We start from the raw sequence: 14,372 nt of genomic DNA on the forward strand, positions 1-14,372 counted from the left end.
TCTTATCTGCAAAGCGGGCATGTTGCTGGCACTCACCCTCCTTATACATGTGTCTAATTCATAGGAGCTGGAATTAATAAGAGTGGTGTGCAAGCTATCAACTACTGTACAAAAGCAAGAGGGAAGAGGAGAAGGAAGATGAATGAGGCAGTGCTCTCATCCGAGAGATCAAAAAGACAATGAACTTACCTTTCTCTGTGAGGGAAGGCAGAACAACCGAAGGGCAAAAACTGGGAGCATTATTTTGAGCAACTGAAAAGGAAAAAGCAGATGTTTAGTTCTTTTCTACCCTCTCGGTATCATCGAGTTCAGAAGGCATTAATAGAAGTACAAGATGGTGATCATGAAATTGGACTTGGAAGACAGACAGCTTGTCCCAACCTGTATCAGTCAGGGTGGGCTGGATGATGCTGAGCTAACAAATAATCTCAACATATAAGTGGCTTAGAAAGTTCAGGATCCCTCTCCTTGCACTACCTGCCTACTGCAGAGGCTGGGAGCTTCACTCTATGTTATCCTCTCTCAAGCACCAGGCTGAAAAAGGCAGCTTCTTGCCCCAAGTTTCAATAATTGCCATGCAGGGCAAAGTGAATGCAGCAGATTTATTTCAGTCTTGCTCTTAGAGCTTTTGCCTAGAAGTGACACACATCACTTCTTTCCTCATGACATTGACCAAAGCTAGGAATGAGATCAAGGGTGAGGAGGTGCAGTCCTACCCTGTTCCAGAGAGCAGAGAGCAGAGACGTGTGGGAAACAACACAATGCCAGCCACTATCACTTACTGACTCTGTGAACTGGGCGAGGCTCTTATCCTTTCCGGGCCTCAGTTTTCACATCTGTACAATGAGGATTGTACTACCTACCTGGAGAATTATGACAAAATTACAGGAGATAACGGAATTTATTACTTTCAGTGCTGTGCCAGGCATAAGATACCAGCTCAGCAAAAGCCAGCTGCTAATAGCAAGCAGCACAGCGTGGTGGCAGCCTGGACTTTGAAGGCAGACAGACTGGATATGGACCTCAACAGATCACTTGGAAGCAGCATAGAGTGACAAGTCTTCTAACTTCCTCTATTTTCAGTTTCAGCATTGATAAAATGAAGATGATGTAAAAATTGAATGAAGAACCATTCATACCCAGTCTGTGACACATAAATGCAAATTATCTTATTTCCCCTTTGCTTCCTTTACTGAACAAATCTAAATCTTCATCACTCTTTTATCTCCAATGACCCAAACTGGAACCATACATGGGATCTCCTTGCTCACGGGGAGCTACGGCAATGTAGCATGGCCAGGAGTCAAAAGTAAGGACTCCCGGGTCAGTGGTCCCAGACAAGATTGGTTTGCTGCTTTTCTGCTGTGTAACCTCGAGCAAATTACTCAAACTCTCTGTCCTCAGTTTCCTTGTCTATAAAATGGGCATAATAACAGTGCCTCTCTTAGGGTTGCGAGGCTTAGATGACCTGATACTGGTGCAGCTTTGATCATTTAGCAAACATTCAACATATCCTATGATTCACTCTTAATACTGCCCTTTAACAGTAATACACTCTTGCCTTGCCTTTTGTCCCTGTGTGCCTCCATGAAAAGCCATGGGTCAGAGTCATGCTCTACTCTGGTCCCAAAGTCCTTGCATGGGTCCCCTCACATCCACCTCCTTCTCTGCTTTCTTCACTTTGGTCAGGTATGCCAAGTCCCAGCCTCTCTGGGTTCTGGAGCCTTCAGCCCTATTGTGTCTTTTTCTGCTTGGCATCATCTGTCTGGAAGCACCTGCTACTATCATTCTAAGGCACCAGATCTCAAACTTTGGCAGACCTCCAAATTACCTGGAGGTCATGATAACATACACCTTGCTGGGTCCCACCCCAGAGTGTCTGATTTGGCAGGTCTGGGATGGGATCTGAGGTTTACATTTCTAGCAAGTTTCCCAGTGCTGCGGTTGCTGCTGATCCACACGGAGCTAAGGCTTCTGTCCTCTCATGTTCTGGGAGCTCCTCATATAACTCACAATTGCTCATAAGTACCCCCGCGTTCCACTACACCCAACTGGCCAGCTCGATACTTGTCACCCTGTTTTCGCCTGTTTAAAATGTTTGTTCTTCCTAGAAGAGACTCAGAACCATGTTCCTGAGAGTGCAATCTTCAGAGAATACTTTGACTATCTATGTTGAAGGCATTCAAATGTCCACACCCTTGGATCCAGCAATTCTGCTCCTAGAAATTTACTTTGAAGTTCAAAGCAAGCTCTGTTTGCAAAGGAAACATTTCCCAATACTGATTGTAACACTGGCAATTACATAAATGTTGAATGCTATGAGAATGGTGGTGTGAGCTACAGCACATTCACTGGGGGGATTACCATGCATCTCATGTCAGCAGAGCATTTACCACACAGTTCTGCTGCTGTTGCTTTCCTTTCCTTTCACACCCACCATCAGTGAGAAAAAGTAACAGGCATTATCAGCCTTTGCATGGGACCTTCTTTATTGCACAGGATTGAGATGAGCCCTGAGAATCCTCAGCTTCCCTGCCCCTAAGGCACTGAAAACCTCAACACCCTCAGTCCCTGGGAGGGCTAAAAATTCCCCAGGGGACGTTCCTACTATGAACCTTACTGTGTAACCTTGGGGAAGTTTCTCAGCTAATTTGTACCCATTTAAACAGATGAATGCTAGCCTTCCTGGGATTCACGCAGTGGTGTGCAGAAGCCAACTCACAAAGGCTCCCAGCAGCCATTGTGCATGCTCCTTCCCACCTCTGCTTTCAGCAGCAGCAAGTTGGCAGCCTGAAATCAGCCATCATGGGAGGATCCACACCATGGGAAATGGCAACCACTTGTGTTACTGTCATATAATAAGAAATACACATTTGGTCTTCATCCCAGTTCCTGGCACAGAGCTCCTAATACCCTCGTAATTTACTGAATGATGGAAGCGATAGAAGCATCTTTTATTAGAATATTTTATCTGTACTTCTGGACTAACCAGCTATAAATTGGGGGTCTCCATGACCTCCTCCTTGGGGTCCATAATTTGCTAGAATGGCTCCCAGCACACAGGGAAACACTTACTAAATAAGTTTAATTATAAAGGATACAACTCAGAAACAGCCAAAAGGAAGGAGTGCATAGGACAAGGGGGCTGGGGAAGGAGCCTCGAAGTCAAGAGCTTTTGAGTCCCTTGGGATCTCTAGAGTGACAAAAGTATCTTTTTGTCTGCTGATAGGATGACTGGTGGCTGGAGGCCCCTAGATAGCTTAAGAAGGAGGACTAGTTGCCACAAAGACCAAGGCAAGAGTAGAGGATTGGAACTCTCAGTCCCACTCCCCTACCTCCAGGAAGAAGAGAATGGGTGGAGATTGAGTTCATTGACCAATGGCCAACGACCTACTCAATTCTCATACATGATGGAACCTTCTTAAGTCCCCTCAGCAAACCAGGCTTGGAGAGCTTCTGAGTTGATGAACACACAGAGGTGCTGGGAGGGTGGGGCACCTAAAAAAGGGTGTGGAGGCTCCTCCCTCGGCCCCCTTGTCCTATGCAGTCCCTCCTTTTGGCTGCTTCTGAGTTGTATCCTTTATAATAAAATTTTAATAGTTAGTGGTTTCCCTGAGTCCTGGGAGCCATTCTAGCAAATTATTGACCCCAAGGAGAAGGTCATGTCAACCCCCAATTTATATGGTCAGAAGTGCAGGAGGCTCAGGGCTTGTGATTGGTATCTGAAGTTGGGGACAGTCTTCTGGGACTGAGACAACCTATAGCGTCTGACTTTAAATCCAGGTAGTTAGCGTCTGAATTGAATTGAATCACTGGTCCAGAGGGTTGAAGAATTGGTTGGTGTTGGGGCAAAATACCCTACAGATGTAGAATCGGAAATGTTATGAGTAAAAAATAGCTCTTACTCCCACTTCATCAGTTGTAAGATATTTGCCAGCACAGCACTGCATGCAGTAACAGTAGCCCCTACCTCATCAGATTGTTAGGGAATTAAAGGAGATACTGCATGCCAAATGCTAGCCTAGTGCCAGAAGCAGACTTTATGCTTAGTAAAAGGTTAAGAAGCTGTTCATAGGATGTGAATGATGTAAAGAATAGATTCTACAGTAAATTGCTACCTACATATGGAAGTTTCTATGTGGGTTGCAGAGACACATAATTAGAAGAGCTTGTCATTTCCTTTCCAGATTCTTACATCTAGAATTGCAACAGGGTCCAAAAACATTCGCTTAGCAGAAGACAGGAACTGTGAGGCTTCAACTCTCTTTTCTAGAAGTCACATTTGACTTTGTAAATAGATCTTGTCCCACTTGCAGACAATGCACAGCTGCAGATAAGATGGGCAGCCCTAGTTCTCTTCAAAGAACAGAAGTCCCAATGCCCCAGAGGCCTACCCCTTCCAGGAAGCCCTGGGCTCTGGGGTACTGCTAACCACAGAGCAGCCCCTTATTCCATGCACCACCCCCACCTCACCTCAGCACTTATACCCTTGTCCTCTGGAGGCTTAGAACAGTTCCTCTCCGGCTCTACTGCCAGGAAGGGGCTGCAAACAGTCTCATTTGCATTCACAATTGCTTAGCCTGAGACTCTGCAATTCTGTGCTAAGATGTGTGGAACTTTCTGCTCACTTCTGAACTCTGCTCATAGCAGAATCAGAAGGCCCATGGCTGCAGGTTCTTTGGACCCTCCTTTTGGTGCTCTGCTGCACTAGGTCTGTGCTTTTCTCTTTCTGAATGCTGGGAGACTCTGCTCCGTCCTTTGATCTGTGACCGCAGCCCTGTAAGAAGGTTATGTTGCAGTTGTCCATGTGTGGAGACCTCTGCCTCTGAGGCTGTGAGGTCTGTAAGGGCAGGGGCATGCTACCTCCTCTCTACCTACTGCATATGGCTAGTCAGTGGCCACTGCTCCTTCACCCCACTTCCCTTTCTCTATATCCAGCTTTCAACCGGCGTCACTTTTGTATAACCCCTTGCAGAACAGAATTTCCTGTTCCTCTCTCATGCTCTAAAGAAGCACCCCCAACCCCCTACCTCTCCCCTGGTATCCCACTACAGTAATACAAGCCACATCACGGTGTAATTCTCTGATTGGAGAGAATGAGTATCTCCTGAGGATGGGGTGGAGAATAGCACCCTCCTCAGGGGGGTGTGAGTTGATACAAGGAATGCCTTTAGAGTAGTGTCTGTGACACGGTTTGGAGGTGTGTCCCCTCTAAATCTCATGTTGAAATGTGACCTCCAGTGTTGGAGGTGATCCTGGTGGGAGGTGTTTGGGTCATGGGGATGGATCCGTCATGAATGGCTTGGTGCTGTCCTCGCAATAATGAGTGAATTCTCGCTCTATGAGTTCACACAAGAAGCAGTGTTTAAAAGAGCCTGAGGCCGGGTGCGGTGGCTCAAGCCTGTAATCCCAGCACTTTGGGAGGCCGAGACGGGCGGATCACAAGGTCAGGAGATCGAGACCATCCTGGCTAATATGGTGAAACCCCGTCTCTACTAAAGAATACAAAAAACTAGCCGGGCGAGGTGGCGGGCGCCTGTAGTCCCAGCTACTTGGGAGGTGGAGGCAGGAGAATAGCGTGAACCTGGGAGGCGGAGCTTGCAGTGAGCTGAGATCCGGCCACTGCATTCCAGCCTGGGCGACAGAGCCAGACTCCGTCTCAAAAAAAAAAAAAAAAAAAAAAAAAAAAAAAAAAAATAAGAGCCTGGTACCTCCTCTCTCTTGTTCCCTCTCTCTTTCTCTCACTCTCATCATATGACAGGTCTTCTCCCCCTGCACCTTCTGCCATAAGTAAAAGCTTCCTAAGGCCTCTCCAGAAGCTGGGCAGATGCTGATGCCAAGCTTTGCACAGTCTGCAGAACCATGAGCCAAGTAAACCTCTTTTCTTTATAAGTTACCCAGTCTTGGATACTCCTTTATAGCAATGCAAAATGGATGAACACGGTCTGACATACAGTAAGTGATTAAGAAAGATCTGTTTTCCTTAACATCTGTCTCCTTAGCCAGACTATCAACCCTTTGTGGAAAGGGACTTCTAACCGCTGTGCTTCCAAGATGTTTGCAAAGCACATAGTAGGAACTCAATAAATCTCAGTTCCTAATTGATCCTAGTGGCAGTTCCTCAGAAACAGGGGACCAAGTGTGATACGGTTTGGCTCTGTGTCCCCACCCAAATCTCATCTTGTAGATCCCATAATTCCCACATGTTGTGGGAGGGACCGGTGAGAGATGATTCAATCATGGGAGTGGGCCTTTCCCGTGTTGTTCTCATGACAGTGACTGGGTCTCACAAGATCTGGTGGTTTTAAAAATGGGAGTTTCCTTGTACAATTTCTCTCTTTGCCTGCTGTCATTCATGTAAGATGTGACTTGCTTCTGCTTGCCTTCCACCACGATTGTGAGGCTTCCTCAGCCATGTGGAACCGTAAGTTCAGTTAAATCTCTTTCTTTTGTAAATTACCCAGTCTCAGGCATGCCTTTATCAGCAGCATGAAAATAGACTAATACACAGTGTTAATGGGCTCATAGTCATCACTCAGTATAGATGTCACCACACTAAAGGACCAAACCATGGACTTGATGCAAGGCCAAAATCTATTATTGAAAATATTCATCAAATCCTTGGTAAAAATGTTTGTCTCATGTGCCAGTGCTGACAGAGAGGTGAAGGAGAGGATCCTATTCACCCTGCAAGGCTCAGGCCCAGGGATTCCTGTCTCTGGGCAGACTTTCCGAGTCCCATAGAGGCTACTTCCTACTATTATGTATGTAATTACCTAATACAAAGCTAAGAGTGGGGGAAAAAGTAATGACAACATCAGCTTCAGTGCTGGGATTTTACATCAGTATACTGGTGTGGTTTTGTTAACTAGAGAACATGGAATTCAAGACCATACTAATGTTCAGAACTCAGCAAATAAGTATGTTTTGGCTCAAACTATATCATACATCAAAAGATGGTTTCTTACTGGTCAACATGGCCTAGCTGTGAGAATATTCTAATTTATTAAACCAGTCTCCTTAAGTAAGGTTCCCCTTCTCCACCTAGGTCTTAAGAGGAAATAATCCGTAAAGTCTTAAGACTTATCCCACCACCCACTTCTGTTTGATGAAGACAACGTAAGGGAAAAAGAACCTTGTCCTGCTCTGCTGGAGAGTCAAATCACACCATGTCAACACAACTTTGTGACAGCCAGTCCTCCTCCTTCTGTACTGAAATGAGAACCATGGAGCCACTTACACCAAAACACCCATAGGCCATGTGCATCCCATGGTGTTTTCTGCTCAGGGGCCATGGATGGAAGAATGAGAGTCTAATGACATTGTAGCACTTGTCACTTCTCTCCCCAGGCACCCAGACACTGAAAGCAGGCAGTGCACACCGTGAAAGACCATCTGCGAGGGCCGAGGAGATTGCAGGAGCTGGACCTTAGGCCAAAAGGAGGGCCCACAGGAACCTTCCAGCTACAGGCTTCCACACTTCCTCTATGGTTTCATTGTTTGTCCCCTCCAAAACTCATGTTGAAATTAAATTGCCATTGCAACAGTAATAAGAGGTGAAACCTTTATGAGGCTGACCCCTCATGGGTGGGACTAACGACATTACAAAATGGCAAGTTTGGTCCCCTTTCTTTTCTTTGCTCTTCTGCCTTTCCCCATGGAATGACGTAGCAACAAGGCCTTTGACAGATGCTGGCTCCTTGATATTTGACTCTCCAGTCTCCAGAACTGAGAGCCAATAAATTTCTGTTTATTATAAATTACCTAGTCTGTGGTATTCTGTTATAGCAGCACAAAATGGACTAAGACACCTCCCAAGCACAATTTCTTTCTCCTATGTTCCCGTGACACTTTAGTAGTAAGTGTTCTAGTATTTCATCTCTTCTGCTATATTTAATCATATTCCTCGTATCTTCCTCACTAGACTGTGTCTAAGGAAAACGAATATATCTTATTAATCTCACTTTCCACAGTGCCCAGCACAGTATATAGCTGAAAACAGACACTCAGTAAAGTCGAAAAATTTATGGTAAGAGAGACCCAGCACAAGAATGTTTTATTTATTTATAATTTGTAACTCCTTCTTAGACTATGAGTGACTGCAAAACAGAAATCACGGCTTTTTCACGTTCAATCACACAACATAGTGATTTAGAGTCAGAAAGACTTGTGTCCAAATTCTAACTCTGATTTACTTTCTGGTGACCATGAGTAAGTGACAACCTCTCTGAGCCTCTATTTCCTTATGATACATGGGTGTGAGAATTAAGTGAGATAGTGCATGCAAAGTGTTTGGAATCCAGCCAGGCACACAGTACGAGCCCAATACATAGAGGTTATATTGGTAATGCCAGAGGACCCCCAGGTATGATTGATGCTCAGTCAGTGTTGGTTGAATAAGAACCCCTCTGTGAATTTTTAATTCCCTGCTCTAAGTTTCTGGTCAAAACTCCTGAGTCGAGTCCCCAGACTGACCCCACAGAATATAAGCTGGAAAAAGTTAATGATCTGTGTAGTCAGATGAAAAGAAAAAGAACAGATGGAATAAATTGGGACAATTAGTACCTTGGTTCCTTCCCCTGCCAACTCCTGTCAAGATGTTGTAACACTCTGGTCTGATTCTCATTACTTCTGAACAAATGAATTACTTCTTAAGCTTCTTTTTACCCGATTCTTCCATGAGTAATATGAAGATGGAAAATGACATTTTTAAGACTTTGGTAAGGTAAGGAGCTGAGAGGACAGATGGAGTAAGGGGGAAGTGAGAGGCAAGAGCTCAATTCTGAAGTTCCCCAAATACCCAGTGCTGGCATTGGGTCTCCTTTGGGGCCAAAGACCTGGGCAGGTATTTTCTCCCTTCCTCTATGAGTTAAAGCAGGGAAATTGTTATATATGGAACGTTATTCCTTTAATAGAAACCCACTGAGGATATTTCATTATACAATCCTGATGTTTCTCCTAAAATAATTTCAGATGTTAAAATAAAATAAAAAGCCAATAGAGTAAATTCAGATCAAATCACAGGATGCTGAAGGTGGACACCAGCACAAAGATTCCATTCAAACTGGTAATAATTAACCCCAGAAACATCCTCCATGAAGTTGAGGCACACACAAAGAATGGGTAGGCTCATGAGCAAGGGCCGAGGGCCAGATCCTGCCTGGGAGCTGCATCTGGACCTTTCAGGTTGGATATGGCTATGGAACAAGGCACCAAACCACCACCTGGTTTGATTTGTTACTTTATTAGTATTTATTATTTTCAATGTATTACTCAATTTCCTGTTAATCAATTGAGTTGGGGGAAAGCCAGTCAGGAAAGGTATCTAGACATTTTCCTGTCTAGTCATTTATGGGATGTGAAAGACTTGGCAGGAGGCAACATCGTAAAGGAAAGGAGAATAAGTTTGGGGCCATCAAGTCTGGGCCTGAAGCCTGCCTCTGTTTCCTACCACCAGTGTGGTTTGGGTCAAGCAATTCAACTTTCTATGCTGCACTCTTCTCACCTTAAAATGGAAGAAACAATACCTACTCTGCAGGAGTATTATGAGTATTAAATGGTACAACCCATGTAAATCCATCATGGTCTGAAACAGCAGGCACACGAAGAATGTAATTTCTTCTCTCTTTGCCTACTTTGGGCAAAGGGTTATATTGGATGATATAAAGAATGTGGCTGGGTGTGGTGGCTCATGCCTGTAATCCCAGCACTTTGGGAGGCTGAGGCAGGTGGATCACCTGAGGTCAGGAGTTCGAGACCACCCTGGCCAACATGGTGAAACCCCATCTCTACTGAAAATACAAAAATTAGCTGGGCATGGTGGTGGGCATCTCTAATCCCAGCTACTCAGGAAGCTGAGGCAGGAGAATCACTTGAACCCAGGAGGCGGAGGTTGCAGTGAGCCGAGATCACGCCATTGCACCCTGGGCAACAAGAGCAAAATACCACAGCAAAAAAAAAAAAAAAAAAAAAAAAAGAATGTGGAGGTCAAAGGTAGGGATCTCGAAGACCCCTTCCATATCAGATGGTCCATGACTCTATTTTCCAGGGCAAGCTAAATAAGAGCCAGAATTCACCATATATTTACTCTGAAACTAACAAGGAAGCCACTAGTGGGAGAAGTTGGAAATACTAAACCTCAGCTCAGCCTCTCTCTAATTTGACTACTCCTAACTGAACACAGGGTGTTCCATCTTTTTGGGTCTGGGGCATCTTTGTGAATTTGCTTCTGGGACACAGGGTGAAGATGTCTAGTTTCCATGTGGCTGCCGAATATTCCCCAAATCTATCCATACCATAAACACCTGTGATGTAAGCAGTGACAGAATCACAGTGAGTCTCATTCACTATTTTCACCAACGGAAAACCTGAAGAAGTGGTGTGACTTTCCTAAAGACAAACACATAGTAAGTAGATGGCAGAGTTTGAATAACGCTAATGTCTCCTTATCCGAGTCCAGGAACTTTTATGTCACACTGTAAATGCCATTCATTCATTCCTTCATCAATTTCAAATTGAGCTCCTAAAACGTGCCCAGATATAATCAGAATCATACCTTAAGGACCCATGTTGGGTCAATGCTGCCTTGGCCTTGAAGTCCTAACTCTATATGCATTGTCAAATACACGTTGGTTGTCCCCGTTTTCCTCCATGGGACTACCATGTGCTACACTGTCTTGATTGTCAAGGTAAGAAAACCAAGGGAACGTGCTAGAGTCTACACCTATTGATTTTCCCTGTCCAGCAACAATGCCTTCACTATTGTTTGAGGAACATCCCCTATCCTAGTGCATACAGTCTTGTTGGGACTGTCAAGCTGCCCCACTCTCCCTCTGGCAGTGTATTGACTAAGCCCAGGTGGGACCAAACTCTCTCCCTCGAATTTAAAGGTTGAATATAACTACTAAACTCTATAAAGCAGATTAATGATGATCATGGCACACTGAAGAAGTTGTCCATTTGTTTCTGCTACATATGTCCATGGAAATGGTCCATTTCCATCTTTACTGAGACCTACTTGCTCATCCTTCCTTTGAGTCAATGAGCAGACTTCCAATAAGTTTCTTGTATGCTTAAGTTAAACAGAATCTATTTCGGTTGCTTGAATCCAATGAATCTTGACTAATCTACTTACCAACCCAAGAACATTGTCTTAATGCATGACTGGGAAATAGTTAACTAAAGATGCCCATATAGCTGTCAAGAGAAAGCTACTTACTGGGCTTCTGGTACCATCCAAAGGGATAGGTGTGGACTTCAATGTCAGGAGAGCCACAGTCCAAAATGCGCCAGGCTCCTCCATTCTCCTCACTGCACATCTGAAGTCCCAAGCTGTTTAGAGTGAGACATGTCACCTCTCCTCCTGGGGTGAAAAAAAGAAAAAAAAACACAATCAGGAAACTGAATACAATGGAAGAGTCTAATATATGAGAAAAATTCTGCAAGTTCATTGTTCAGCAGACATTTGGGATATACCACTATATTTCAGATACTATCTCAGCCACTGCTGAAAAACCTGGTATCTGAACTCAAGGAGCCTCTGATCTAAGAGCAAAGGGATAGAGGTGGCTAATACTTATCAAGTACTATCATGTGCTCAGGGCTATGCTAGGTCTCTGTTGGTATTGTTTCACTTGGTCTTCACATAACCTTATGAGGAAGGTAGTCTTGGTAGCCCTATATACAGATGAGGAGGAAATAGAGGCTCAGGGAGATTAAGTGACTTTTCCAGAATCACACATTAGTAAGGGAATGGACCAAGCATTAAATACATATCACACAAATGGATCCAAAGTTCACCAAGCTGCTTGACCCAAGTGTTGAAAGATGAACAAAAGATAGCTAAGCCAAGAGTGGAAGGAAGGAAGTTTGGCCAGAGAGAACTGCACATGTAAAGTGATGATTGCTGGACTAAGAGCCATGTCTCAGCTACCACATTTACTAGCCGGTTGCCCTCTCCAAGCCCCCACTTCCTTATCTGTGAACAAGGATTGCTTCTCCCTACTCACAGAGAGGAGACGCTGAGGGTTTGATAAGAGCATAGATGTGAATGTGTTTTCTAAACTGCAGAGTGCTGTGAGCAGGGGAGAGGGAGCTGTTACTATTATTACCTTTTAACTGGGAAACATTTAGAAATCCAAAGCCAGTGCAGCATGGGTCCACATCACACCGTCGTTCACATTCAAAGAACCTGGCATAGGAAGAGAAAGAGCAGGCCTGAAGGTTTTCATTAGTGGCCCAGGACCTACTGGGTGGGCTGATTGTAGTCATTCTTGCTTTTGGGGACCAGCTTTTTTTCACCCCCTACTTAAACTGGGGATGCTTTGGTCAATGTGCATCAGTGGACTCTTAGCTTTGAGGTTCTTTCTGAAAACAAGATTCTACTCCTCTCTGGAGTAATACTGTCCTGCTATTAATCGTTTATTCACCCATTCATTCATCATGCATATATTCTGTGTCTATTATGTGCCAGGCTCCAACCAAGCTAACCCAGGATCCAGAATGTACTCCTTCAGTCCTTTCAGGCAAGCAGAAAGTCTTAGCTTTGGACGCTGGGAAAATAAAGAAATAACAGGGAAGGCATTTCTAGAAAGAGGAGAGTTCATGGACTTAGAGTCAGGGTGACCCAGTCAGGGGCCTGTTTAAGCAGCAAGAGCTGAGCCTGTGCTCCCCTTCACTTCCCCTCTTACTGTACAATGTGGATAATTACACTCTACCAATGCATTTCTGTTTACTGGGTCAGCCCATCCAGTCAGGCTCTCTCTAAACTGACCTTCTTATCTACTCAATATAGCTACTAAGCCCCACCCTCAGCTTCTAGGGCTATTCATGGCAGGAGGGACTTAATGGCTCCAAACCAATATTCCTGGGCTCAATTTCAAGCTTCCCCTGCCCTGACCACTCTACTCCAGTCTGACTACTCATTCTTGACTCCTGAGAGCTTTCTCAAACCCCTAGTCCCTTCTTGGTGGGGGGATCCTGCCTAGTTATTGCCATTCTCCTTCCCTGAACCCAAGTCTCATCCCAGTGATGATGCTTTTATCTGCTGGGCAGCATCTCCAACATTGGCAGCATCTGTACCCTGATGCCTGCAAGTCACCTCTCTGATTTTCCATCTCCTAGTTCTCTGCCAACATGCCCACTTACCATTTCCTTTTCCCATCTTGGAAGCTCATTTCTAAGATCCAGTCTGGACCATGCATTATCCCAGCCAACTACATTTCCCTGAGTCTAGACGCACAATCTACTCCCCTAGTTCCCATCCCAGTTCCACGGTCGGGCTGATCCCTAGTTCCAACCCTCCTTTTCATCCACCCCTCCCATCAGCACAGTGGTGTCCAGCTGAATCTCGAGACAGATCAGCCTGCCTCATCTTTTTACCCCATTTTCAAAAGTAGATCTTAAGCACCAGCAACATGGTTCAGTGCCATAACTCATAACTCAAGAGCACTTCACAGATCAATCGTTCGTGAATGAATGACCCTTGAATTTTTAAGTATAAAAGAATCACTAGGGGAAGCTTCCTTAAAGGTCAGATTCTTGAATTCCATCCCAATAAATGCTAATTCAGCAGGTTTGAAATAGGACCCAAGGATGCAGTTTATAAATAGGACCCAAGAGTGCAGGTCTGTGGATATCACCCGTTAGAATTCACATTCATCTCTCCGGGTGATTCTAAGGGGTAAGATCCACAGACAATACTAGGAGAGACATCATCTTCAATTAAAACAACTAAATAATGACTAAGCAAAAAATTCAACCATAAAATAAATTTAAAAAATAAATAAAAAATAAAAATTATTTATATGCCTATGAGTCTATTAAAATTTCTACTTGCTCTGCAGATTCTGAGTACTGCGATGGGAGGTTTTGAGAATCAAGTTTATTACCATACTTGATAATTTACATTAAATAATGAGATGTAGCTCAGTGGCTCTTTCATCATCCAGCTAGTAGTTCAACACTAAATGTTGTGTTTACCATCAGTAACTTACCTTAGCTAATGTTTTCAGATATGGTTACCTCCTTATTACCTTTTACCCCCTTAGCTTTGGGTTTTATAGTTTTTGTTTGTTTATTTTTCTTTGTTTGTTTGTTTGTTTTTTGACAAAAGTCTTGCTCTCTCGCTAGGCTGGAGTGCAGTGGAGTGATCTCAGTTCACTGCAACCTCCACCTGCTGAGTTCAAGCGATTCTCCTGCCTCAGCCTCCCGAGTAGCTGGGACTAGTAGCATGTGCCGCCACCATACCCAGCTAATTTTTGTAAGTTTAGTAGAGACGGGGCTTCACCATGTTGGCCAGGAGGTCTCCATCTCTTGACCTCGTGATCCGCCTGGCTCGGCCCCCAAAGTGCTGGATATGCTTCTGTTTTTAG

General features: G+C 44.4%; 1 protein-coding gene across 1 annotated transcript in view; it reads right to left on the reverse strand.

Moving 5' to 3' along the window:
- TG (thyroglobulin) overlaps positions 1-14,372 on the reverse strand; it is a 272,527-nt gene that overhangs the window by 153,191 nt on the left and 104,964 nt on the right. The window contains 3 exon segments of the mRNA XM_010380291.2: positions 190-252; positions 11,219-11,362; positions 12,111-12,190. Coding sequence (XP_010378593.2) covers positions 190-252; positions 11,219-11,362; positions 12,111-12,190 — 287 coding nt within the window.

The sequence above is a fragment of the Rhinopithecus roxellana genome, chromosome 9 (genome assembly GCF_007565055.1).
Source record: "Rhinopithecus roxellana isolate Shanxi Qingling chromosome 9, ASM756505v1, whole genome shotgun sequence".
NCBI lineage: Eukaryota > Metazoa > Chordata > Mammalia > Primates > Cercopithecidae > Rhinopithecus > Rhinopithecus roxellana.